This window comes from Micropterus dolomieu, linkage group LG04, assembly GCF_021292245.1.
Source record: "Micropterus dolomieu isolate WLL.071019.BEF.003 ecotype Adirondacks linkage group LG04, ASM2129224v1, whole genome shotgun sequence".
Taxonomy (NCBI): domain Eukaryota; kingdom Metazoa; phylum Chordata; class Actinopteri; order Centrarchiformes; family Centrarchidae; genus Micropterus; species Micropterus dolomieu.
In genome coordinates this window covers 13796553-13823320 of record NC_060153.1, presented here as the reverse complement: position 1 = coordinate 13823320, position 26768 = coordinate 13796553, and the positions used below count along the sequence as shown (strand labels likewise).

General features: G+C 42.2%; 3 protein-coding genes across 7 annotated transcripts in view; 1 reads left to right on the top strand and 2 right to left on the bottom strand.

The window, feature by feature from the left end:
* Nucleotides 1-16: 16 nt before the first annotated feature.
* grhprb (glyoxylate reductase/hydroxypyruvate reductase b) lies at nucleotides 17-3247 on the bottom strand. The gene is made up of 10 exons (XM_046047082.1): nucleotides 3140-3247; nucleotides 2459-2649; nucleotides 1941-2074; nucleotides 1787-1859; nucleotides 1577-1693; nucleotides 1377-1465; nucleotides 1171-1275; nucleotides 930-1065; nucleotides 343-473; nucleotides 17-249 (listed from the first exon to the last, which is right to left on the bottom strand). The coding sequence occupies exons 2-10, from the start codon at nucleotides 2629-2631 to the stop codon at nucleotides 128-130; spliced, it is 1080 nt and encodes a 359-aa protein (XP_045903038.1). The 5' UTR covers nucleotides 2632-2649; nucleotides 3140-3247; the 3' UTR covers nucleotides 17-127.
* A 178-nt stretch (nucleotides 3248-3425) lies between these two features.
* On the top strand, nucleotides 3426-16370 carry uba6 (ubiquitin like modifier activating enzyme 6). Of its 4 annotated transcripts, none has more exons than XM_046047080.1 (32): nucleotides 3426-3483; nucleotides 4012-4084; nucleotides 4301-4395; nucleotides 4501-4529; nucleotides 4675-4769; nucleotides 4909-5020; nucleotides 5648-5728; nucleotides 5856-5978; nucleotides 6156-6279; nucleotides 6568-6671; nucleotides 6798-6860; nucleotides 7267-7343; nucleotides 7515-7581; nucleotides 7736-7879; nucleotides 8025-8171; nucleotides 8264-8344; nucleotides 8916-8993; nucleotides 9282-9463; nucleotides 9696-9801; nucleotides 9948-10037; nucleotides 10140-10220; nucleotides 10324-10452; nucleotides 10564-10615; nucleotides 10819-10882; nucleotides 10974-11043; nucleotides 11127-11198; nucleotides 11289-11412; nucleotides 11606-11799; nucleotides 14463-14590; nucleotides 14855-14942; nucleotides 15065-15159; nucleotides 15829-16370. In XM_046047080.1, the coding sequence occupies exons 2-32, from the start codon at nucleotides 4044-4046 to the stop codon at nucleotides 15968-15970; spliced, it is 3078 nt and encodes a 1025-aa protein (XP_045903036.1). In that variant the 5' UTR covers nucleotides 3426-3483; nucleotides 4012-4043; the 3' UTR covers nucleotides 15971-16370. The 4 variants fall into 4 exon arrangements, with proteins under 4 accessions (XP_045903036.1, XP_045903035.1, XP_045903034.1 ...); XM_046047079.1 differs by having other exon boundaries at nucleotides 3449-3483; nucleotides 3986-4084; XM_046047078.1 differs by lacking the exon at nucleotides 3426-3483 and adding an exon at nucleotides 3643-3869 and having other exon boundaries at nucleotides 3986-4084.
* A 1642-nt stretch (nucleotides 16371-18012) lies between these two features.
* Nucleotides 18013-26768, bottom strand: part of polq (polymerase (DNA directed), theta) — a 17492-nt gene continuing 8736 nt past the window's right edge. For both annotated transcript variants that reach the window (XM_046046778.1, XM_046046779.1), the window contains exons 19-35: nucleotides 25118-26705; nucleotides 23364-25035; nucleotides 23027-23167; nucleotides 22729-22931; nucleotides 22172-22379; nucleotides 21871-22064; nucleotides 21620-21748; nucleotides 21367-21541; nucleotides 21065-21188; nucleotides 19874-19974; nucleotides 19699-19781; nucleotides 19520-19621; nucleotides 19319-19430; nucleotides 18845-18969; nucleotides 18593-18728; nucleotides 18357-18463; nucleotides 18013-18182 (exon numbers count right to left, since the gene is read on the bottom strand). In XM_046046778.1, coding sequence (XP_045902734.1) covers nucleotides 18069-18182; nucleotides 18357-18463; nucleotides 18593-18728; nucleotides 18845-18969; nucleotides 19319-19430; nucleotides 19520-19621; nucleotides 19699-19781; nucleotides 19874-19974; nucleotides 21065-21188; nucleotides 21367-21541; nucleotides 21620-21748; nucleotides 21871-22064; nucleotides 22172-22379; nucleotides 22729-22931; nucleotides 23027-23167; nucleotides 23364-25035; nucleotides 25118-26705 — 5314 coding nt within the window. In that variant the 3' untranslated portion in view covers nucleotides 18013-18068. The remainder of the gene's footprint in view (nucleotides 18183-18356; nucleotides 18464-18592; nucleotides 18729-18844; nucleotides 18970-19318; nucleotides 19431-19519; nucleotides 19622-19698; nucleotides 19782-19873; nucleotides 19975-21064; nucleotides 21189-21366; nucleotides 21542-21619; nucleotides 21749-21870; nucleotides 22065-22171; nucleotides 22380-22728; nucleotides 22932-23026; nucleotides 23168-23363; nucleotides 25036-25117; nucleotides 26706-26768) is intronic.

The following is a 26768-nucleotide window of genomic DNA, read 5'->3' as shown; positions in this document are numbered from 1 at the left end:
AAAGGGAAACACACCATTGCACACTGAAAGTCCTGGTTTTATTTTAACCTTCTAAAGAGTAATTAGGTACACAAGTTGTCCTGATGGTCCAGTATTCAGCCAGTTGTTGAGTGGAGCCAGTTCCCTCTCACAGTTTTAGTTCTTTGATCATCGGCTCGCCCCGCAGGCCGAGGAGGAGGTTGTTTGCTGCCAGAGCAGACATTGCGTTACGGGTAGTATAGGAGGCACTAGCAATATGTGGGAGAATCACTGTGGAAGGAGAGAATTCAAAAGATAAATGAGCCTTGCCGTGACAGGTTTCTTGAAAACCAACTATTTTTAAGGCTGTTTCAGCAGACTCACCGCAGTTTTTGAGGGTAAACAGTGGGTGGTCTGTGGGCAGGGGCTCAGGAACAGTGACATCTAACCCAGCTGCTGCAATCTGCCCAGTGGACAGAGCCTCATACAGGTCTTCCTGGTTCACCACACCACCTCTGCCACAACAGAAAATACGCATTATACGCAGCGCACAGATACTGCACTCACAGCTACATTAGCCTGCATTCACCCCCCACTGCAATGTCAGCTTCATTATTTTCCCAGACACCACGGAGTAACTGAAAATTAAAGAGCAACAATTATGAAAATGTAAATACATATTTCGTTTTTGGGGAAACATAATGGGTAATCACCATTTTGTGACGTTTTGTACACTAAGTGATCAATCAATCAATAAAGAAAATAAACTGCAGACTAATCGATAATAACACATAATGGTTAGCTTCTTTGAGGCCCCGGAGGCCGCAGGTTCTAGGGCAGTTGCACGTTTTGGCCGATTGGTAATCCAGTCTGTAGTTCATGCTGGGTTGCATCTTTCTTCGTCAAGTACATTACACACCACTATGTTTTGAAGTGATTTGGGTGCATGTTTGTGTTGAAGATAACAGTACCGGCTTGTGTTGATAAAGACGGCTGTATTTTTCATCTTGGAGAAGAGTTCTTTGTTGCAGATATCCTTTGTTTCCGGTGTTAAAGCACAGCAGACCGCCAGGAAATCTGACTGCTTCGCCAGCTCATCGAAAGACACTATACCATCACATTAAAATAAAAGACCAAAAGTGTATCTATTGTGCATTGATTATAACAATATAAAAAAAGACATCTTAGTGACGACAAATCTATAGTCCTTACCGTACTCTGCATTGATGATACTGGCCAGCTCAGGCCTGGGGGCCACGTCTGTGTAGATGAACTTCTTGACCTTGAAAGGTGCCAGACGCTCAGCAATGGCAACACCTTCGAGCGCAAAAACGCCACATAAAGATTCACAGAAATGGCAGTTTGATGGCAAGCTCATGTGCATGCTGTGTGTGGTGTTTCAGATGATGTATGCTCACCAATCCTTCCCAGGCCCAGGATTCCCACAGTGCTGTTGGCCAGCTCATATCCACACAGCCACAGAGTTCTCCAAGTGCCCCAGCCACCTCTGACACAAGAGGGAGAGAGAAAGATGTATTTAACCTTTGACCGAAAAAACAAACAAACGCATGGATAGATTTGAGTGTGTGTGTGTGTGTGTGTGATTGTGTAACATTACGTCTTGGCTTCATGTGTGGCCTCTATGAGCCTCCTGGAGGTAGTGAGCAGCAGAGCCACAGTCAGCTCAGCCACAGAATCTGTCAGAACATCAGGAGTATAACCCACACGGATCCCTCTGGGGGAAAAGACACACACACACACACACACTTTTTTACTTGACACATGAATATACACACTAACTTTAAGGAAATATAAAGACATGAATTACCTTTTCTTCAGCTCCTCCAAAGTCAGATGGTCGAACCCCACTGACATAGTACTGAGGACCTTCAGGTTTGGACCTGCAGGAGTACACCAAACATCAACATGCATATATGTACATTTGAGAGGTCATTCATCTGGCTGAAAGACTGTCCTCAGACCTGCGGCGTCCAACACCTCTGCATCAATCTTCTCTGTCAGCACGCAGAGCAGACCATCGACACCTTTGACCTTCTGAAGCAGCTCCTTCCTGGGCACAGGGACGTCATCTGAGTCCCACAGCTCAAACTGCACCCTGGGAAAACAGAAACCATGAAAGCAGAGCCAAATTGTATCATTGTTTTCTTATTTATCTGCACAAGGAAATTTAGTGGTTGTTAAAGCTTCAGTAAGAATTATAGTTTCTTAAGCTGTATCACATGTACTGTGCCCCCCCCCCCCCCCCCGAAAAAACACTTGGACTTTAAGGTGCAATGATACATTTTTTCGGCTCTGCTGTTATCTGACTAACCTTAGGGCAAACATTAGCAGCCCTGTTTACTCAATGTAAATGATGAACTTCCCAAAACAGACATTCAAAATTCAGAAAGGTATCACAGTCAAATCAGCTACATGATGCAGTTAATTGGTCATACAAGATGTTCTATTTAAAAAAAATTATGCATTTTAAGTGACTTACTGTCCAGATTCACGGAGGATCTTCAGGCCCTCGGGTGGGATCTGTCGAGTGACATATACCCGTGAAAGGGTTGACATCTCCCTCTGCACGTTGCCTGGTAGACCCCCCGTGATATTCAAAGGAGCAACAGCGAGCCGCTGGAGCTGACGCAGTGCCATACGACTGCCCCACATTGCCAGGAGCAAGCAAATCTGTGGGTAGGTGGCCTAGAGGTGAAAATGGTACTTTGGAGTTTTGAGTCTGTTGTGTGCATGTGCATGATTTTGGCTCTAGTTCTGGGGGAGGTTCCTGTGTGTGTGTTTGACCAATATGATTAGAGGGAGGGTGTCTCTAAAGTCTGTCCCAGACAAACTAAACACAATCTTTGTCCGGCTTCAGGATGTAAATAGAAGTAAAATTTGAGGCCAAATTCACTTGAATCACAGATACATAGACCGAACAAAGATCCACAATCTCACGCACACTAACAAGCACTTGCATACACAGACACAAATTGCACAAATGTATAAGAGACAGCAGTAGACTTGTGTTTTCTTTACATTGTGGCCCAGAACTCCAGTGATTGTGATGTAAATGTTTCACTCGGCTAATGACCTTTGTTTCTTTAAACATTGGTGGACCCAAACCTTGTATTTTCTGTTTTGTCTCCCTGGCTGGGATTGCGTAAGCAATATTTCTTACTTTGCCAAACGGGCCCTTAAGGGTGTTCCAGGAGATACCCAGCAAAAAGGGAATCTATTATTTTCACTATAATTCCATCCCTAGTAACACAATGACAAAAGGTATATAAATGTAATAATATTTGCTATTAAAACAATAAGAATGTCCTTTTTTTAGATTGACACTTTGAGCAGTGTTTAGGGTGGTAACGCTTCCAAAACAAGTGAAATGTGATGTAGTCCTGAAAAATGCTGCGATTCTATTGGATGACCTTGGTCACGTGATTGCAATAACCCGGAATCATTCCGCCTTTTTCAGCCAGTCACAGCCATTCAATCGCTACAGCTCGTCGCGCATACTGACAGGTAGCTACGTATAAGTATTTGTGTAATTGTAATATTATTTACATGTAATTTTTCATATTGATTGGCAAGATGATAATACCTAAAACAACGGTCTACTCTGGGGGATTATTTGTTGCCTAATGTGTGTGTCGTCACTTTTAACGAGTTTATGACAAGTGTCCTCGCCACCGGCACCAGGCAGCAGTGGCACTCAGGGCAAGCTAGCTGTAGCTGCTAACGCTGAGCTTCATTCAGCAGGTTCAATAATCTGCCAGCGTTATTATGGCAGCTATAACCTTTGTCTGTTAGAAGACGTCACTTCATTGGGTGTGACTTTACCTTGGCGCGAGGCTGACAGTTGTCAGGTCAAAAACATTGCTGACAACTAGATTTAGCCGGCATTAACAGTAAGTTAGCCAAGTAGCTAACTTACAACAGGGCGTTGGTTTAAGATCATTGCTGCTAACGACCAAAACGTTAAACAGCTTTTGTAATCACGGTCTGTACGTTTATTTTTTAATAGGTATAACGTTTGTCGTTATCTCTCAGACGGTTGAATCCCCCCCTCTTCCCCTCCCATCATGGCTGCAGACTCGATGGAGATTGACGACTCTCTTTACAGGTAACGTAGGTCCACCTTTTTGGCTGTACATCACAGTCTAGTTTAGTCTCCCTTAGTAAAGTACTTGTAGCTACAGGAAGCGTCTCATGGCAATCAAGGCAAGACATGACAGTAGTGTGCTTTGTACTACAGTCAATACAGTTATACCTCACCTTTCCTTCTGGATTCTTGCACTTTCCCTCATACTTCCTCTTCTTTACTTTTCCCTCTGTCCAGCCGCCAGCGATATGTACTGGGAGACAGTGCAATGCACCAGATGGCCAAGTCCTCAGTCTTTCTCAGTGGTATGGGAGGACTGGGAATTGAGATAGGTAGGCTAAATATCAAATTATTGCACAACATCATATATAAAGTTCCATCGTATTTAAATGATCTGCATTGCCAATTGTGGTTTGACTTGACTTCTGGTTTCACAGCAAAGAACATTGTCCTCGCTGGTGTGAAGGTATGCACTTTCTCACTGAATATGCTTGTCCAACTCTGTGGCAGTATTTAATGTTTAAATGTGGTGTGTCTTGAGAGTTGGTCTTCCTGTGGCCTTAGCAATTGCATCTGTGTGTGTGTGTGTGTGTGTGTGTGTGTGTGTACAGGCGGTCACCCTTCATGACACAAAGCAATGTGAGACCTGGGATCTGGGCTCCAACTTCTTTATCCGCACAGAGGATGTGTTGAGCCAGAGGAGGAGGTAAACCTCACCACAAAGCGGGACTGTTTCTCTTAACATCTGACTTGACTCACACTGATCATCACTCACACATTTCATACACTCTTCTATTCTATTGCAGTGTCTTTCTATCCAACCCTCTTTTACCTTTCTACCACAGGGTGGAGGCAGTGTGCCCTCGGGTCGCAGAGTTGAACCCTTACGTCCATGTTGACATGTCTTCCTCTGCTCTGGACAACAACACTGATCTCAGCTTTCTCAGAAAGTATCAGGTAAGGTATTGCTTTTCAGAATCTGGGTTGTAACCAACCTGTGGGTCGTGGAAAGTTTTGAATGGGTTGCTCTCAGTCTCTCACTAAAATGAGTGACTAGGAATGTGTGATCTATGTAAGCATGAAAACACCCAACCCCTGTAGACTATATGTGGCTGCGAGGTTTGTAGTTTATTCTTTCATGGAGAACAGAAGGTGCGATCAGCTTGGATTCATAGCAGTTACGATACTTTCCAATAGAGACAAGATGTCATGGCGGGAAAATGTTTCAAATTGTCAATAAAACATCTCAAACCACTCCTTCAGCATGATCCTCTTCACAGCTGTAAATGCAAATGCTGAGTTGTTCCAAACCAGGTAAACACTCTCAGGCTCTCAGGTATGCTACAGTTGAAGGTCAAAATTTTAAATCTCATAGGTGCCAAAACATCTGCTTGATGCTGGGATGGTGTATCTAGCCAGTGACTGGCCCGTGGGCTGTCTGCATTAACTGTTTACTTGTTCATTAACAGAACACCTAGTTTTTAAGCAGATAACCTTTGTTAAAACCTGAATTATTTTCTGCTCTGGAATCAGACTGCAGGTAACATTTAGTGTCTTGACTGTCTGCTGTACTCTCGCCTCCAGTGTGTGATTCTGACTGAAGCCAGATTGAACCTACAGAAGAGAGTGAATGAGTTCTGCCACTCACAACAACCCCCCATCAGAGTAGGTCTACGGTCCCACAACAGAGCATTAGCTAAACCATGTTTTACACATAGGGCACACACAAACAGTCAAATTTACTTTTTTGCCTGTGTAGTAACTAAACTGTTTTACCATATGTTGTTGCCAGTTCATTGGCTGTGATGCATATGGCATCTGCGTGCGGGTGTTCTGTGATTTTGGAGAGGAGTTTGAGGTGTCTGATCCCACAGGAGAGGAGCCCAAGGAGATTTTCGTCCAAACTATCACTCAGGTATCTGAACACATTCTTAATTCTTCTAGATCCCATATGTGATAATTAATTTCTTCCTATCAGACACTTTTAAATTTACATTTTTGTGTGTTGACAGAGAAGATGCAGGATTTTGGCATTATCTGAAAATGCAGTTCTATAATTCATCTTTTCTCCTTTTGAATTTTGACCCTTCAGGACAATCCTGGCGTGGTGACCTGCATGGACAACCAACCGCATGGCCTACAGACAGGCCAGAGTGTTGTCTTCAGAGAGGTCAATGGCATGGTGGAACTCAACAGCACCGTGCGACAGGTTTCAGGTATTATTTCTACAATGTAGATAATAAGTTCAGTATATTTGATGTTTTTACTGTAAGTTTATTATTGTAATCGTATAACACTATCATACCAGACTAATTACCCATTTAAACAACATTTAGAATATGGTTGTGGTTAATGTTTATTTCATAAGACACTGGGACTATTACTTTTGTTATATTTTAACTATTCCAAGAGCAGATTTGATGAGAGATTTTCTGTAAAAGGTGATGTAAGAGTGCATTTATCTAATCTATGCCATTTCTGTCCGTGTGTGTGTGTGGTATTAGTCCTTTCCCCTCACAGTTTTGCAATAGGAGACACATCGCAACTCCAACCATATGCACATGGAGGTTTCTTTGTTCTTGTGAAAACCCCTAAGACATACAGATTTGTAAGTAAACTACTTATCATATCAAGCAGAAATATCACAGCTGAACAACAAAAGATACACAAAGAATATGTTTATTTAGATATTTGTGTGTGTAAGACCCTGCATTTATCCTCTTTTGTATTTCAGGAGACAATAGGGAGACAGTTATGTGATCCTCAGGTCCTGACTCCAGACTACAGTAAACCAGAGGTGAGAGTTCAAAGCAAAAAGCGTAAACTATGCTGCGTAACCTACACCAGAGCAGGCTTACTTTGGATTGGTCAAACCATCTAACCAATCAGTGTTCAGGAATAGTGGAGGCATAATACCTTCAGGATCCCCTCATGGTCAAAACACTTCCTTCACATTAAATTTACAAGTAAAGGAACACATATGTGTGCAGACCAGTAGAATTGTGTAGCTTCTTGTATACTGTAGTTGTGTACTCCTGTTATATATTATTTATTTATTTATTTTTCAACAGAGCTTTGTGACCTGCTTTCTGAGACAGGTTATCCAGCATTGCTAATTTTAGTTTCAGTGAATATCTCAAAGATAGTCTTACTAAGTCATTTCTTCATTTATTAAAATTTTCTTTTTTAAATCTACCCATCAGGCCCCACTACAGATCCATGCAGCCATGTTGGCTCTGGATGACTTCCAGGAGAAGCACAGTAGACTTCCCAACATTGGGTAAACAAAATATTTCTATGCTTTTATCTGTCTACATCCAATCTACTGTTCTACTTTCTGTACTCCGACAGTACCTGAGAATATTATTTGTCTTGGCTACGGTTTTCAGTTTGTGAAGGTGTTAAAATGTGAGAGAGTCAGTTGTGAGCATTTTCACTTTGATGCCATCAGGTGTTTACAGGATGCTGAGGTTTTACTGCAGCTAACCGAGGAAGTGAATGCAACTCTCAGGAACAAAGTGAGTGCTTTTTTTCATCCCTCCTGTTTTTATTTCTTGAACCTGCAGAGATGCACTTATAGTTTCTTTGACAGATGATTGCATGCACACAGATGCCTTAACATCTCTCTATTTATTTTTTTTACCCCCTTCCTCCTTCCCTCTTTCCTTTCAGGCTTCTGTGAATACTGAGTTGGTGCGCTGTCTGTCGAGAACAGCGAGGGGAACTCTTCCTCCGTTAGCAGCAGCTGTAGGAGGTCTAGCCAGCCAGGAAGTTCTTAAAGCCCTCACAGGGAAGTTTGCGCCACTGCAGCAATGGGTAGGTTACTACATTTTAACTGTAGACCTCTTTTATTCATTGCAACACAGCTATAGAAACCATTACATTTTGTGTTTTTACATTTTCTTTTTAACTTCCCCTTAAGTGTTCATTTCATCTCCTTCTCGGTTTCTCCTTTGTTTAGTTTTACCTTGATGCCATTGAAATAGTAAGGCCACTTCAGTCTGTTTCTGCTGAGGAGTTTTCCCCAAGGGGCGATCGGTATGATGGATTACGAGCTTGCATTGGTGAATCAATGTGTCTAAAACTGCACAAGCTCAGGGTCTTCATGGTAAGGATTGTGTAGTGCACAAAAGGCCTATTTTATATTGAATTATTTTAAGGATTATGTCCATATGAATCCTACAATGTCTTCTCTTCCAGGTGGGCTGTGGTGCCATAGGCTGTGAGATGCTGAAAAATTTTGCCCTGCTTGGAGTGGGATTGGCTAAGAGCTCAGGAGAGGTGGGCAGTCTTTCGGTGTTTCCTCTCCTTTGTTTGACTGTATTTGCATTAGGGCTGGGCAATATGGCCAAAAATGATATCATGATAGGATATTTTTATATCATTCGATATCAATAATTATCACGAAAAATGTGAAATTATTTCTTTCAAGTTTAAAGGCTGATTTTTTTTTTTGGGGGGGGGTCAGAACATGACAAACACTTCATGCCAAGTAGTGGATCACTTAACAAATCTGAGGTAGAAATTTCAAAACAGTTATGATAAAAAAAAATTTTCAACAAATATGCATGAATAAAATTAAGTAAAATCTTTTTTCAGTCCCTTCTCCTCAACAAAATAATCTTTCTTTTCTTAACAGAAAAATTAAGTGCTAATTTGTTCATGATTCAAACAAATTAAATCAAACATTTATTGAACATTTGTTATATTGTTATTGAGGAAAATTATATTGCGATAATTATCATTGTTTTATTGCCCAGCCCCAATTTCCATGACTGTATGTGTGAGCATATATTTCATTGCTTGGCGATATGCATTTAGTAAAACTTCCTCTGCATCTGTCAATTCTCAGGTGTGCATCACAGACCCAGACCTTATAGAAAAGTCCAACCTCAATCGTCAGTTTCTCTTCAGACCACATCATATACAGGTGAAGAGATGTATACTTTCTGATCCCGTTTTTTCTTTTTCTCCATAATTCCCAAGTCCTATTTTCCTTTTTTTTTCTTAACTTTGTCTTATCTAGCCAACTCAATGCTTTAATGTAAGTCTACAAGATTTGATTGCAATATTTACTCAATTTAAATAGTTGTTGAAATTGTGTTTCTTCTGCTGTGCAGTTGTATTTTGTAGGAAAATAGAAAAATATTAAATCTGACTGTCAGAAAGCACCCGGAATGCAACCTGACAGACTTGTTCTGATTTTCCTGTCTCTCAGAAACCGAAGAGTACCACAGCAGCAGAAGCCACTCGCGATATCAACCCAGACCTGCAGGTGGATGCTCACCTCAACAAGGTGTGTCCGGCTACTGAGAGCATCTACAATGACTCCTTCTACTCCCGCCTAAACCTAGTGGTCACAGCGCTGGACAACGTGGAGGCTCGGAGATATGTAGACAGGTTGGTGCAAATATTAGTGTTGGAATCCATACTTTCTGAAGCATTCAGTTGATTTTAGTTGGTTTCCCTGAGTAGTGTCCCTGATTTGATTTTTACTGACTAAACGTCATTATAAACTTCGATAGAGCATGCTGATGCTCATGAATGTAGGAGTTGGGAATGTATTCTCATGCATAATTGACTCATTTTGGCAACAAGTTATGGAGTGTTTCTGCATCTATTTAATTTTCAGCCGCTGTGTATCCAATCAGAAACCTCTCCTGGACTCTGGCACCATGGGAACTAAAGGACACACAGAAATCATTGTGCCAAATTTGACAGAGTCCTACAATAGCCATGTGAGTCCGTGTGTGACCGCGTTTGTTTTTTGTCTGTTTTTTTTTGCTCTAGCTTTTTCCCTGCATTATTTGTCCCATACCAGATCTGCTTCAGAGACACAGACCTTAGTTTTTACAGTGCTCCTATCCTTCCCTTTTCTTACCAGAGGGACCCCCCAGAAGAGGAGATCCCATTCTGCACTCTCAAGTCTTTCCCTTCTGTCATAGAGCACACCATTCAATGGGCCAGAGACAAGGTCAGCCTGCTTAAAACCCAACAAATGATCATTCAGATCATTTCTGACAGTATGTGTCAGTGTGCTGTCCTAATTCTAAACTTTTTCCTTGGCTTCGTCTAGTTTGAGAATGCATTCGTCCACAAGCCCTCCATGTACAACTCGTTCTGGCAGACCCATTCCTCAGCTGAAGTGGTTCTACAGGTAAGAGTTTGTATTCAAAAGTGGTTTTGTAGCTCTATGTCAGCAATGAAATATGACAGCAATATACCACCTAATAAAATATTTATTTTGTGTGTGTGTGTAGAGGATGCAGGTGGGGGAAAGTCTGGAGGGGTCCTTCCAGGTCATTAAGCTACTCAGCAGAAGGCCCAGCCAGTGGGAGCAGTGCATTGCAATTGCCCGTCTGAAATTCGAAAAGTATTTCAAAAGAAAGGTAACGAGTCTTATCTTGAAAATACATATTCATTAAATAGATCTGTGTGTGTTGGTGCAAGCTCCACAATATGATATGCAGTGTTTACATGTTATTTGTGTTTTTACATAGGCCCTACAACTGTTGCACTCTTTCCCCCTGGACACAAGGTTAAAAGACGGAAGTAGGTTTTTCTCAATACATGGTTACCCATAGTTACCAGATTATTTCACAATAATTTAATATACATAACTACAGTATAAAGCGAACTTAAAGCAAAGTATGTGTGTGTGTGTATGTGTGTGTGTGTGTGTGTGTGTGTGTGTGTGTGTATATATATATATATATATATATATATATTTTTTTTTTTTTCCTCATTCTCCTTAGGTTTGTTTTGGCAGTCCCCAAAAAGACCTCCAGCACCTTTTGATTTTGACTTGAAAGACCCTCTGTAAGTATATTCTAATATTACAGTTTAAGCCATTTTTTGATATTGTATGTTTCATATCTAAGCTTGCCAAACCCTCCTCTTTCCCCATCAGGCACTTCACTTTCATTGTCAGTACTGCCCGGCTCTTCGCAGGGATTTATAACATCCCTTACTCAGATGAGGTAGGGTAATCTCACTCTTACACTGTCTCAAGCACACTCACTCACTTACTCAACGACTGACTGAACTTTTCCTTCTTCCTTAGGATCTCTCTGAAGAGGCTGTGACCAGGATTCTCTCAGATGTCAAGATTCCTGAATACAGGCCCGCAGAGAAAGTACGCTTCTCTATTGAACTAGTTCTTGGTTTCTATCTGAGTGTAAAAAAATTATAATCTTGTTGATTCTTGTGGATCTATCCCTTACAGTGTATAGTGACCGATGAGACAGCAAAGAAGCCTGATCAGATAAAGATGCCTCTAAGCAGTGAAGAGGAGAGGGAGGCCATAACACAGCTGGAGCAGGCCATTGCTACTGACAGTGTCACAGCAGGTATCCAATTAAAGAAAATCATAACAAATACTGAGCAGATTTGTAAATGGACACACAAGATGTGGTATTGAGTTATATAACAGTGTGAATAGTTAAGGAACATGCACTCTATATTTTTTTTTTCTCCACCCCATTAGGTGGAAAAGCCTATGTAACACTACATCTAATAATTAATGATGTCTTTCACATGTAGAGCGGTTACAGATGAATCCACTGCAGTTTGAAAAGGACGATGACAGTAATGGCCACATAGACTTTATCGCATCAGCATCTGCTCTCAGAGCCAGGATGTATTCCATTGAGCCAGCTGACAGGCTCAAGACCAAACGCATAGCCGGCAAGATCATCCCGGCTATCGCCACAGCAACAGCTGCTGTGGCTGGACTGGTGAGAAAAGTTTGAAATCTTGAGATATAGATAGATATAGTTTAATGTTACTGATTGTGCCAACACCTACATATATTGGGCAATGCCAATTTCATCTTCAATTTAAAAACAGCTGATTTTGTTTTTCAGTATTACTGCATGATAATCAGTATTTGTGTCCATTTGTTTGGACTTAAAAATGCACCTAAATCCAGTGCTTATTCCTCGAGAAGGTCTGGGAAGCCAAGGAGAAGAACTTTGGTTTGACCTCATGGACGTTCTGTTTATGCCAGGATGCTGAAAAGGAGGTTTCAGCCAATTGTTTAACCTCAGTTCCAGGAGGATCTGTTTGTGTGCTTTATGGACTTAGGGAAGGCCTAAGACCATGTCTTTTGGAGGGTGCTGTGGGAGCCATCCAGTTCACAGGCTTATACAACCCCAATTCCAAAGAAGTTGGGACGTGTAAAACGTAAATAAAACCAGAATACGTTCATTTGCAAATCCTTTTCAACCTATATTCAATTTAATACACTACAAAGACAAGATATTTAATGTTCAAACTTTGTTTTTTGTAAATATTCACTCACTTTGAATTTGATGCCTGCAACATGTTCTAAAAAAGCTGGGACATGGGCAACAAAAGACTGGGAAAGTTGAGGAATGCTCAAAAAACACCTGTTTGGAACATTCCACAGGTGAACAGGTTCACTGGAAACAGGTGAGTGTCTTGATTGGGTATAAAAGGAGCATCCCCGAAAGGCTCATTCATTCACAAGCAAGGATGGGGTGAGGTTTGCCAAAAAAACTGCGTGAGCAAATAGCCCAACAGTTTAAGAAAACCACTTCTCAGTGTACAATTGCTAGGAATTTAGGGATTTCATCATCAACGGTCCATAATATCATCAAAAGATTCAGAGAATCTGGAGAAATCTCTGCACGTAAACGGCAAGGCCGAAAACCAGCATTGAATGCCCGTGACCTTTGATCCCTCAGACGGCACTGCATTAAAAACAGACATCAATGTATAAAGGATATTACCACATGGGCTCAGGAACACTTCAGAAAACCATTGTCAGTTAACACAGTTCATCGCTACATCAACAAGTGCAAGTTAAAAAGCCATATATCAACAACACAGAAATGCCGCCGGCTTCTCTGGGCCCGAGCTCATCGGAGATGGACTGACGCAAAGTGTAAAAGTTTGCTGGGGTCTGACGAATCCACATTTCAAATTGTTTTAGGAAATTATGGATGTCGTGTCCTCCGGGCCAAAGAGGAAAAGGAACATCCAGATTGTTATCCGCGCAAAGTTCAAAAGCCAGCATCTGTGATGGTATGGGGGTGTGTTAATGCCCATGGCATGGGTAACTTGCACATCTGTGAAGGCACCATTAATGCTGAAAGGTACATATAGGTTGTGGAGCAACATATGCTGCCATCCAATCAATGTCTTTTTCAGGGACATCCCTGTTTATTTCAGCAAGACAATACCAAGCCACATTCTGCACGTGTTACAAAAGGGTGGCTTCGTAGTAAAAGAGTGCAGGTACTGGACTGGCCTGCCTGCAGTCCAGACCTGTCTCCCATTGAAAATGTGTGGCGCATTATGAAACGCAAAATACGACAACGGAGATCCCATGAAGTTGTACATCAAGCAAGAATGGGAAAGAATTCCACCTACAAAGCTTCAACAATTAGTGTCCTCAGTTCCCAGACACTTATTGATTGTTGTTAAAAGGAAAGGTGATGTGAGACAGTGGTAAACATGCCCCTTTCCCAGCTGTTTTGGAACGTGTTGCAGGCATCAAATTCAAAGTGAGTGAATATTTGAAAAAAATCAGTTCAGGTGTATTCAATTGAACATAGGTTGAAAAGGATTAGCAAATCATTGTATTCTGTTTCTGATATTGTTGGCTTCCTCAGACTGTGACCTTCACCACCCACTGTAGCAGTTGTCAGCCAAATGTGAAGTATTCAGGATAAGGCCATGGTTTTCTGCCATAAAACAGTGGATTGCTCCCACTGTGATGGGAGTGAGTTGCTGCCCCAAGTTAAGAATTTGAAGTATCTCGGGGTCCTTTGCACAGGTCCAGCAGTAATGTGGGCATTGTACCAGACAATTGAAGTGAGGAGGGAGCTCAGCCGGAAGACAAAGCTTGCGATCTACCAGTCGATCTATGTTCCAGCCCTCCACCTATGGTCACGAGCGAAAGAATGAGATAACGGATATAAGCGGCTGATAAGAGTTTCCTCCGTAGGGCGGTTGGGCTCACTCTTAGAGATAGGGTTAGAAGCTCAGACATCAGAAAGGAGCTCAGAGTACAGTTGCTGCTCCCTCGCATCAAAGGGAGCATGTTGAGGTGGTTTGAATATTTGATCAGGATGTCTCCTGGGCACTTTTCTTTGGAGGTTTTCGGGACACGTCCAAATGGTAGGAGACCCCCAGGGTAGACCAAGAAAAGGCGGGAGGGATTATATATCTTATCTGGTTTAGGAACAGACTGGGGTCCCATGATGGAAAAGGTTGCTGGGGAGAGGGATGTCTGGACTACCTTGCTTGGCCTGCTGCTGAGCCTGTTGCCTTGGATAAGTGGCAGAAAATGATTTAATAAAATTGCTGAAATGAATTCCATTGTTTAATATCAATAAATTATACATGAATAACATTATTTGGATCACCTCAGGTGGCCCTCGAGTTGATCAAAGTCGTTGGAGTCTACGAGTTTGAATCTTTCAAAAACTGCTTCTTTAACTTGGCCATCCCTGTAGTGGTGCTCACTGAGCCTGCCCCAGTTAAAAGGACACTCATCAGGTAGGGGCATATTTTCAAATAATTTATTTCACTGTCTCTATCACTGCTTTTAGGTGATAAAACCAAATTTTGTCCCTGCCAGATTAGCATTGTTTTGACCTCATGCACTGAAAATGTCAAATTAGTATTAAACCATCACTGTAGAAATGTGATGATGATGATATATAATAATTCCAGCTATAAGATGGCACCAGATGTAAGAGTTTTAGCCATGTTTCATTATTACCGTGTAATGTAGTGACAGCTCTATGACATCTTTCCCAGAGACAACATCTACTTCTCCATCTGGGACTGTTGGACTATCTTTGGCCATGAGGACTTCACTCTGTCTGACTTCATGAATGCAGTGAGGGTGAGAACACTTGTGTTATCTGTTAGTGCATTAGAAATATGCAGTTACCACATTTGAGGGTTTTCATTGCTTCTTTGTAGTTTTTGTATATGTTTTTTGGATAATGATTTGTTTTATTTCAGGAAAAGTATGGAATTGAACCCACTATGGTCGTCCATGGTGTGAAGATGCTTTACGTGCCTGTGATGCCTGGACACTCAAAGAGACTCAAACTCACGTAAGTGTTTCCTGATTGTCACACACAGTAGCACAATGAGAGTTCCACATATAGATGGAAAATAATGATAGTCGCAATACTAATAAGACCTATAATTGTAGCAGGGAGTGTTGAGCAGGAACATTGGGGGGTGTAGGTAGCTTACAATCATAGATCCAGACTCTACAGCTCCAGAAATACTTGCTGAAAGCGACAGGAGACAAGAACGCACAAAACCACAGGAGAGGGAAGAACTTGAGTTTGTAATATGCATTTATTGGATAAGAATGCATACAGGAGAGGATGTGGGGAGCTCAGTGCATCATGGGAGGTCTCCTGGCAGTCTAGGCCTATAGCCGCATAACTTAACTGATGGTTCAGGGCTCACTTAAGCCAGTCCTGGGGTTAGTGCTGGGGATCAGAGTTACAAAACAGAACCTCTGAAGGTTGTATGAAGTCAGTCTCTTGCTTAAAGACACTCAGCACGGTGGATAATTTCTACTTTCTCTCAACTACACCACCCTGTGCACTTTTTGCTTAAGTGTCTGTTTTTTGGGGAGCTTTCCTGGACAAAGGCTTATGTGAAAATACCCCATTTGGTGAAGCATCTCAATCTCCTTGAAAAACTCTCACTGAAATGATTCATCCTTTGTCTAAAGTGAACAGATGCACTTAACCTTGCCTCTGCAGGATGCAAAAGTTGATCAAGCCATCAGCGGGCCGCCGCTACGTTGACCTCACTGTGTCATTTGCTCCGGAGGCTGATGGAGACGATGACCTCCCTGGTCCTCCGGTCAGGTACTACTTCAGCCGCAATGGAGAGACGCCCTGACATCTTCCTGGATGTCGTCCTCAAACCTCTTGTGTCCTTACTTACTTCCCTTTTTTCATGTAAATTGTTGTACCCCAATAACCTGGGCCAAGAGCTTGAGATGTTATCTGACAAGGGTTAAGTTCCCAACCCTAGCTCAAGCCCCACAGTACTTCATGGAGATAGAAAGGGCCAGTCCTGGTCCCAGTTTTTCTTGCCCCAGATCTAGCCAGTTGAACACAAGACTTCTTGAGTAGCACTTAACTGTACCTGTGTACATATATTTTCTCTGTTCTGTTTTCTACTCTGGTAAAATGCACAGCTCTGCCTGTGTCGATGCCTTAATTGATTAATAAAATGTTTCTTTTTGTGGCAGTGTATCTGAAAAAAACAGTTTACAGAAACCTGCATACTCCTAACACACAGTCCCATTAGTGTCATTTCTGTTTTAAGTCTGCTAGGCCCTAAAGAGGGTGATAGGACAGTGAAGTGGATTTCTAGTCAGTAGGGATTAAATCTTCTTCCTCAAGAGTCCTCTCATTGACTTTGAAATTATTGCCAATCCCAGTCCTTTCCAGTTGTTAGTCATATCCCCTTGTAGAAACAGGTCAAGCCAATATTTGTTGTATGATTTAGAGGCGCAAAAGGTCAGTGGACAATTGTGAAACCACCAAAGATACAGCTTATCAGTGTCTGCAAATGATTCTCTTTTATGATCACTTCAATTGCTTCACAAAAACACATTTATATCACAGGGGTATTACCCAAAAATTAATGCACAACACACAACAGCAGTGTCTTGATGCGTTTCATCACAGGTCGACACATGTCAACTCTGAGCTATATCACTGTCCTATTGAGCGTTTACGCATCAGGAAATCAGCAATTTTATCACATTGCTCCCCAATCAATTGATGTTATTGTAGCTGCTAGTTACCTATCTTGTTAAACCTAGGTAATGACAGCATTGATATTAGTTAATACATTTGGGTATACAAAATAAGTTCTCATTAAATAATGGCATAACTTCAATGACTGTTGGGCACACAGAATACATATTTTTGTGACAGACATGAAAGATCTGTACCAACATCTGGGATCACACTCGCATGTCTGTTCATGTTTGTTTTTTTTGGTTGTTGTATTTGTGTATGGATGTATTTATTTACTTGTAACTCATTTTTGTGTCAAATTAAACCTGTGTTGATGAGCTTTTAAATAGTCTGTATTTGCTTAAATTGGCAATGATGTCAATATATTTAAATGGAATCATTTAAAAATCTATTACCGTTATTGAGATCACCGGACAGTCTGTTAACGGGTTATCATATGTGTCTTTGAAACAGTTGAGACTAAAGTCACACAAAATGCTTCCTGGAGCAAGTTTATTTTTCTCCCTATAACCAGAGGTGGTGAATTTCGCTTTGCACAGAAAATGTCTGTTACACTGACACTTCTTGTGCAGTGAATGTCATAGGTGTAAAACAAAACTGTTAACGAGAGACTGATAATGGTGTATGTTCTTGTGACAACCAATAGTCCAATAAAATGTGAGATTTCAGGATACTAAAGCTGCTCCATGTCTTTGTTTTAAAAGCCTCAAATCATCTTGTCAAGACGAAATTGGAAAAAAAAAAAAGAGCAAACATTCTCCAGTTCCAGCATCTCACAGTACAGGATTTACTGGTTATCATTCAAACGGAAAATCTTTTTGTTGAATGAAACAAAACATTTGCACACATCACACTGGGAACAGGATAATTGTGATGGGTAATTTTTTTTTTTACTATTAACATTTCATAAAGTAAACAATTCATCGAAAAAAAGATATTTCTTCAGCTTATATAACATCTTGCATAAAATCTCATGACAAGTATTGGGATATCAGTAAATAAAATATTCTTTTTACAAACATATAATTTGTGACACTGTACAATAGAAAATAGTTATAAATATATTTATTAGTTCATTTAGAGCTCAAAGTGCGACCATAGACTGTGGGTTATCTTACATTTCATTATTGTTAAAGTAGTGATTAAAAAATATTGATCTAGTGTAAATGATAGCATTAACATATTAAAGAACCTTTATTTCGATCTCAAACATCAAAACATTCACATTATATATCTAAGTCCTGCAGGTTTCCCCAGCTGGGTCCCACCTTGACTTTGGCCTTAAGCTTTACATACAGTTTTACTGCCGACTCCATCTCCCTCTTGACAATCTGAGCAACCTGACAGAAAGACAAAGAATTGTGTATATATGTAGTGTTTTTCAGATGTGTCCATGCTAAAAAAAAATAAACAACTACATAAAATCATATGTAGTGTAACTTATAACTTGGCAGATGTAATCAGTTTAACAAACACTAAAGAGGAACTGACAATCCCAATAATACTTTTCATACCTGTATGACGTCTTCCTCTGTGGTTTCATAGATGAGCTCATCATGCATCTGTAGGACAAAGTAGGCTCCTCTTAGTAGAGACGTCCCAGCCCTGCGGTGATTGCGGGCTGTATAGCGCACACCATTTGACATCATCAGACAGGATTTATTCCCAGACTTTGAAATAATACAGGGGTTATCTCTCTCTGCATGTGGCGTTTATACAGTATGGGAAAAGAAGATTAAGTGAAAGTCACCTGTGTGTGTGTGCTGGTGAGAGAGTGGAGCTGAAGGGTATGTTTTTCGTAGTCGTTTCTGGATGTTCACAGTGGCGAGTTTGACAATGTCTGCTGCTGAGCCCTGTACAGTTGTGTTCACAGCCTGACGCTCTGCCTGGATGACGGAGGAAGAGAGAGAGAGACACAGGAGTCATGAAATATGAATATTAACATTGCATAGCTTACAGCACAAATGAAGTCTGGCATGTTCTGATGGACAGGCCTGCTTACATGTGCTTTGATGTGTGTATTGCCGTTAGTGATCCCGGGTAGGTATCTCCTACGGCCCATCAGCGTCTGAACGTAGCCGTTCTTTATACAGTTCTTCACAGTTTCTCTAAGAAATGCATTGATCCCTGAAACACACGACAGGACATGGATGTAATGTTTCTGTGTGGGAATTTAGAAGTTAGATGGACTTTACTTGTCCATTCCCAGATTGTACCATCCTTTATTCCATTCAAAACTTTGACATATCATATTCAGACAAATAATGTCAACAACTCTAAATGTTGATTTTATATATTACATTATTATATACATTTAAAAGAATACATACAATTACTTTTGAGTGTTGTATTCCAGCAAAAATGGAAATACTGCCACAAACTTACATACCGATATGCAGACAAACACTAATTTAGGTATTTGGGACCAGAAAGTAATGAGTGGGTAAAATGAATAGAAGAGTTAAACAGTGTTTACCTTTGTATCTGGCCTTGAAACTTTCTATGTAGCAGGCTGCGTCATTCTCCTCCACTCCCATTTGCTCCCCTAAAGATTTGGCTCCCATCCCATAGATAATGCCATAGCAAATCTGCAAAGACCAATACATGAACACACCGGTGAACTTCGCAGTGAGAATATATGTGTCCGTGTTATCGTCTCTTTCCTGCATGGCTGTACCTGTTTTGCCTGTTGTCTGAGGCTGTCGTTCACGGACTCTGGGTCGACACTTTTCCACTCAGCAGCAATACAGCGAAACACGTCTGCACCTCCGTTCAGCACCTGGCCACACGCACAGTTCATCGTCTCTTTACCTGTTTATTAACATTTTTTATGATGTTTTCTTGCTATTTACTGACCTGAAGAAGGCGTTGATCCTTGGAAAGGTGAGCCAACACTCTCAACTCCAGCTGTGAATAATCAGCTGCCAGTATCATCCCGCCTACAGCACAGTGTAGAAAGACACAGCTGGGAGACAAAGTTATAGACAGAAAAGTTGCCAGCAGCACAAAACAACTGGATCATCATAGTAACCTGAAAAAGGTACAAAGGCATGTCTCATGCTGACAGAGAAGGCCGGGCCTTGTTCTACACTGCCAGCTGCAGCTGAAGGTACCGCAGAACGTCTCTTCTTTCTGTAACAAAACAGTGAGAACCATCTCATTATATCATTCCTCGTGAATTTTTGTTTGCTGAGCACTTAGCCATGTCAACTTAGAAAACCCATGGAATTAAGTGCATTTACGATCCACACATAGCATGTAATGATATGCAAGGAGTTCCTTTTTCACTTTTTTGTGTGTATTGTATACAATATCCTGAGTTTGTACTGTAGGTTTTATTTCAATTTCAAACCCTGGCAAAAAAACGATGTTCCCTTTATAGCAAAGCAAGACTTGTACAGTGAAGTGTGATAGTTAGTATTCCTAGCGTTTGCCTGCACAGGTGCATGTGAAAAAAAATAGAATATCGTGGAAAAGTTTATTTTTACATTTAAAACAATATATTTTTACATTTATACATGATTATGGTTTACAGCACACGGAAATCGAAACTCAAAAACTCAAAACTGTTAAAATTTTAAAGAATTTATAATCCTGAAACGTCGAGAGGAGCTCTAATCAGCTAATTAACTCAAAACACCTGCAAAGGATTCCTGAGCCTTTAATCTCTCAGCCTGGTTCTGCCAATGCACTTTTCCACGATATTCAAATTTTCAGAGATTCACGTGTATTTCCTTATTCTTATCACACTATATGGACGTAGTGTATTATGCATTACCATGGAAAAGTGTAGACACATCACAAACAAAGGTGTAGCCTATAGTTGTCTCAGATCCAAATGAACTTTGATATTAACATAGAAACCTTTTGCATAATGAAAATATTATCTCATCCAGATTTTGGTTAACAAGATGTGCCAGCTCAAAAACAGAATATTTAAATATACAAGATTATATTGAAGTATTTAAATAGCTACATACTAAAGCAGTTGAGTATGATGTAAAATGTATCACAAAGGGCTGATGTATTTTGTAAAAACCTGAACATACACAATTTGTTTCTCAAGAAGGCAAGTTTATCCAGTAGAGTGATAGTTATAAATAAGGAAGTTATGATTTTACCTTCAAGTCCCTCAAGTACTCCTTGAGTGGTCTCAGACCCCATTTTGAGAGCCATACACTGAAAAAATCAGGTGCGGTGAACTAAAGAAGTGTTGACCTACCTAGGTTTGGTGGTCATGTGGCTGCTGTCTTGTGAAGGTGGGCTCTCACCCACCACCGTGGGTATGTGAATCTCAAAGTCTTTGGGGACATTCTGTATGTTGGGCTCAGTGAAGCTTACTCTACCTGACAACACAATGAGCTGGATCATTGCATGCTTTATATTTACTTCAAATAAAATTGCTTTGCACAGTAGTACGAATGTACTACATGGCGTCAAGGAATGACTACATGAAACACGTTACATAGGTTAATGACAGGTGCACGTAATTTGTTTGTGTTTCTGTGCGTGTGTGTATTTTACCTGTGGCTGTGTGTGTCTGGGCGATAGGGTATATTCTGTCCATGGTCAGTGTAGGGTGGTATTGCTTCTCCCTCTGCAGGGGGAACACCACTTTAGTCAGGGCGTTAGTGATCCGCCTCCACTCCAGAATCACACCCGGCAACTGGTGCAGGGGGCGAAGCTTCTCCAGAACATCCTGCCAACATCACTTCGATTCAGTGAAGGGCGATTCATAGTAGTAGCAATAATTGAATGTAATGCAAAGTAGTTTCACCTTGGTGGTGCTGAACTGCTTTCCAAGTCGCACTCTGCCGCCGCCTCTCCTGGTGTAGCCAAGTGTCTTCTTACTTTTCGATCCACCCACATCACCGTTTGGAGGCAGATGGAGCTCTAAAAACAACACCTACAGCGCAGAGAGCATGTAAGCACATACAAGTATTTCAAGAAATTGTCAGTTTTACGCTTTGTTGTACTTGGAATTTTGTTAATAAAAAATGTGGCTGTGATAAATAAGGTGCATCAGACCTGTGCTATGTCGTCAATGCTGGTGAGGGAGAAGCTGTGTCCGGCCAGGTTGTAAGCTTGAGATTCCAGCGCTGTGAGTTTGGCTTGCATCACATGTTTTTGTCTTTCACATTCTTCGACACTGAAGCCCACTCCATTCAATTCCAACAGAGCCAAACACACCTGGGAGGGCATCTCAATGCTCCTGAATAAGTCTGATACATGCATACAAAAACAACAATGGTAAAAATCCCTAATGTTTACTACCGTTCTTACCACTAAATAAGTAGATATTACATGGATGTCTGGTAGGAGTACTTGCCAAGCATGCCGTCTTTCTCTAGCAGGCCAGTGAGATGTTTCATCACAGCGTGTACGAGCACACTCTTGGTCGCTGCCCTAACACGAGGACAGTGAGCATGCGCATTCCCAAGTCCTTCCAGCAGAGGCAATTCCTCAGGACAGTACACAGTCACCATGTTGGGTAGAGTCCTCTCCTCACTGCCAGGGTCCACAAGCCAGCACGCAACCTGTGGCAGACATCCAAACAGACTCACTTTGCTGCATGAAGTGTGATATTTTATGAAAGGTTCTTAGCAAAACAATACATATTTTGTCTTTTAAAGCACCCGTGTGTGGGATTTTTATGTGATTATAGCGCCATTCAAATTGAATGACGGCAAAATACAAAATTTTGTAGATAAACAAGACAATCCCAGTAAACATTTGTGAACGCATTGCTGTCTGCCAGTGTCAGTTTCAATACTATCAAATGCTAATAAGAGGTTTGATCTTAATGAGCAGGATGCAAGTTTCTATCTATTGTACTGTATACATATGTGTATGAAAATTACAGTGTGCGCAGATGAGTTCCCTCACCTTGGGATCTTCACAGTTTCCCTCCAAGCTGATGCCACAGCTCAAAACCAGCATCTTGTACACCTCTATGATGTCATACGTGACAACCACACCTCCTCCATGACAAGCCGATGGTTCGCTCAGGCAGGTCTTCACCTGCCTCAGCCTCTCACTTACCGGCAAATCATCATCCAGTGGAGGAGGGGCCAGACTGGAGCTCAAACCTGAGGTGGGGGGGGAGGGGTAGACTGGCTGAACTAAGGGAACACCTTTGTAGTGCACTGTAGCACATACAAAATACATGCATGTGTGTCTGTACCTCTGCTCTGTTCTTGCTGTAGAGATATGTAGTACGCATCTCTTGCTCCCCAGCAGACAGACAGTCCAATCAACACCAGTCCATCACTGTCTCTTACAGGGAAACCATCGACCCTTTGGAGCTTCTGATGAGCTGCTGACGCTGCACAGAACACATGCATTGATGAGGAGACTGCACAGAACACAGGATATGCTTATATTGTGTCATGGGGTTGTAGAAATGAGACAAAAACACAAATCCAAGAAAGATAACAAATTGAAGGATGTCAGTCTTGACAACAATTTACAACACATTTTACTGCAAGTTAATGTGACTTCTGTACATGTTTATCAGTTACCTTTCCTGTGTTTCCCTCCTATTTCCCCCTCAGGCTGCTGTCTGTGCTCCCTCCTTTCACAGGCCAAAGCCAGACAGTACTGCTCCTTTGTTTTCCATTCATTAATGAAAGTATCGAAGAGGCGCCTGTCACTTGCCACATCTATGATGGAGAAGGTCCCCGAGTTGCTGGAACAGAGCCATGCGTCCTGGGACAGCTGAAGAGTGAAGCCTTCATCAGTAACAGGTGATTCTACATCAGTGGGAAGCTTCGCCTGGGGGGAGGATGGAGAAGCGCAGCCCTTGGGAGGGCTGAAATTCTGGTTGGTGAGTTGCAGGAGTTTTGTTTTTGAACTTGGAAACGGTAGAGTCGTTGGTTTCTGTCTCAGCTGGTGTCCATGGCTGGGAACTGCTGTGAAATTAGGCTGTTTAGTGTCTGCAGCAGCTTCTGAGCGTTGATCGCTGTATCCTGGGCGAGATTTAGGCCATTTTGTGATTGCTGGTCTCCGTGGCAGGAGGGCTGAAGGAGTTGACTGGTTGAGGGGCTGAGCAGTGAGGGGCGACTGGACAGATGACGTGGTCAGTTTTACTCTGGGTGTGGCAGGTGGTGTTTCCTGAGTTGGGGGAATGAGATCACCAGCAGAGCCTGGTCTCTCTGCTACATCCTCGCTGTCATGACTGGAGGGTTCTTTCTCTCTGCAGTTGCTCACAGCAGCAACAACCAGCACATCTGGCTTTCCCCTTTTCCTGTCCACCTGTATTGAGGGCTGAGGCAGATCTGGAACTGCTGCTGAATTTGCAGCATTTATGAGTATATGAGTGGCTGTGTGGCCTCTTGTAGTGTTTTGGCAGGCCTGCTCAGACATACTAGGCCAGCGGTCAAAGATTTCTTGTAAACCAGGGCTGCAATAAAGAGTGCTTTCAGGTGCATTTTGGACATGTGGGTGTTTTAAAACTGCATTATCTGACAATAAAGCGTTTATGTCCTCTTTCTTTTCTCCCTCTTCCATGAATTCCCTCCCTACTTGCTTCCCATTTTCACACTCTCCATTTACTGTTTCCTGACTCCCGTGTGGTTTATTATTATGCTGTTTACTTTGGTGTGTTTGGCCTTGATTATCACTGGCTTTATCCTTGACATACTCATTCTGAATTATGGTTGTAGTTTTCGTGGTGGGTTTTGGTTGTATCTGACTGGGTTTAGGTTGTGATTCTGTCACCTGTTCTTCAGGCAGAACATCATCTGCGTTGGACTGCTGAGCCTTAGGATGACTGGCTTCTTGCTCTTTTTGATTTCTCTCTGTGTGTTTGAGCAAGCTCTGCCTCTCCAGAAAGTGTTCTCCCACCAACAGTGAGTCGCCCCACTCTGACAGGTTAAAGGAGGACTCGCCCCATTGGACTGCCTCCCGCTTCTCCGTCTCCTGATTGGTGAGAAGCTTGCTGCGCCTTCGCTCCTGGGTTGATGGAAGAGGGTGCTCGTCTCCGATCCCCTGGGCAGCTGATTCCTCTTCGTCTGACCCGTCAAGGATCTGGTGTTGGCTCAGACCAACCAGCAGAGAGCTGTCATACAGGCTGTCGAACAGGAAGCTACTGCTTCTGTTAACACTCTCAGAGGTGGCCTGATCGGCACAGAGGTCCTCACCTTCATCTTTATCCTCAACTGCATTCACATCAGCGCCTGGACCAGGAGAAGCCTGTAAAAACAACATCATGGCTTTTGATTTTTAAGAGGCAAACTACTTGAATATGTTTGATATTTAAAATCAGTTCACTCACCTGGTGGCTGGTGTTAAGGATGAGCTCCATCTGGCTATCCGTGAGAGATATATTGAATCTGGGAAATGCATTTTCAGGGGCCTCAAGCTTGTTACTTCCCTCATTTGTGTCCATATCCAGCTCAACAGCCGCTTCTACCATTTCCTCCCCTCTTATTTTTTTAGTTTCTTCCGGCTGATTCATCCCTCTATTATTCCCCTCTCTGTGTTGGCATATCTGTTGAACAATGATTCTTTCTGTCTGGGTGTCCAATTCAAAGCTGTCACCAAAACTCTCCTCTCCTTTTTTAACAGATCCTTCAACGTCTTCATCTCTCTCATCTCCTGCGTACAGCTCGGGAGATGAAAACTTATCAACCTCACTGCCATCTATCCTTCTTCGCTTGGCCTCAGGAGAGAATAAGGGAACAGAAGCAGGAGAGGCCAAAAGGGGAGAGTCTAGCATATCTGCATTTGTAGGTGTAGAAGTGCCTTGCACAGGGCCAGGAGCTTGAATGGATGTAGGAACCTGGCCTGCAGGCGCTGAAGAAACTGTGGGTTTTGAGTGTGATGTCTGTGCAGTCTCTACATTATTCTGTAGACCTTTGTCAGTCTGTATAGAGTGAAGAACTTTGCTTAAGGCTCTCGAATGCCTCAGTCTACCTGGCTGTAAAGGTGAGGCTGCAAGCCCTGTGGTACCAGCTCCTTTTGATGTCTTTGTAGGAACACTGTGTTGTTTGTCTGCTCGGGATATTGGAGCTCTAAACCGAGCGGGAGGCATTGGGGAAGCGGGGGGCTGAGGACGTGGCATCAGTTCAGGCAGGGGGCTTGACACAATCTCAGCTAATTCCTGTGTCAGGCTCCTTTCAGGGACAGGACGATTTGCTTGATGACTCTCTGGTCTGATTGAGACAGTCCCTTTACTTGTCTCTCCTTCTTTTGGCTCTGCTTTTTTGCGCTCGTCCTTTGACCTTGTCTGTGTTTGTCTTTCTCTTTTTTTATATGGATCTTCTGTGTCATTTGCCATTAAAAATGTTTTATCTGTCTCATCTTGTTTTGTTTTTTTGCTTCTTTCCATTTGCACTCCATGGCCTGTTTGTCGAATTGCTGGTTCTCCCTTGTTGTCTTTTCTGTGCTCCTCCAATAATCTGTTGACTACCGTGTCTTCAGACTTGGACTTCCCTTGCTTTTTCTTAGCTTCTCCTTCTGCTTTCTCCGTTTTCTTTTCAGTCATCCTTTTCTCCTTATTCTCCTCTCCAAGTCTGCCAATATCTCTCTCACTTTTCTTGGCCCTGTCTCCTTCTTGGTGATCTTTAATGTTGCCCATCTGTGCTTCATGTGAGCTTAGATATGAGGTAGATGAGGAGTCTGAGTCCCTGCTATGATGGACATCGGGGCTGTTTACAGCTGGAGCCCCAGGAGGAAGTGTTGCTGGGTCCCACTGAACTCCTAACTGAGCCAAGTCTTCTTGAAGGAGGAGCCTTGCCTCAGACACTATCTCAACAGCGGCTTCCTGTTCCGTCAGGGCTCGACCACCGGTGACCCAGACACAGCGAAGGCTCCGTCTCTCAGCTGCCTCCACCTCACTCTCATCTACTGCGCGCTTAGAGCTGAGGAATATGAACAGCACAACATTAACTTTACATCAGAGGTCATGTTTCAGGGAGGTTATA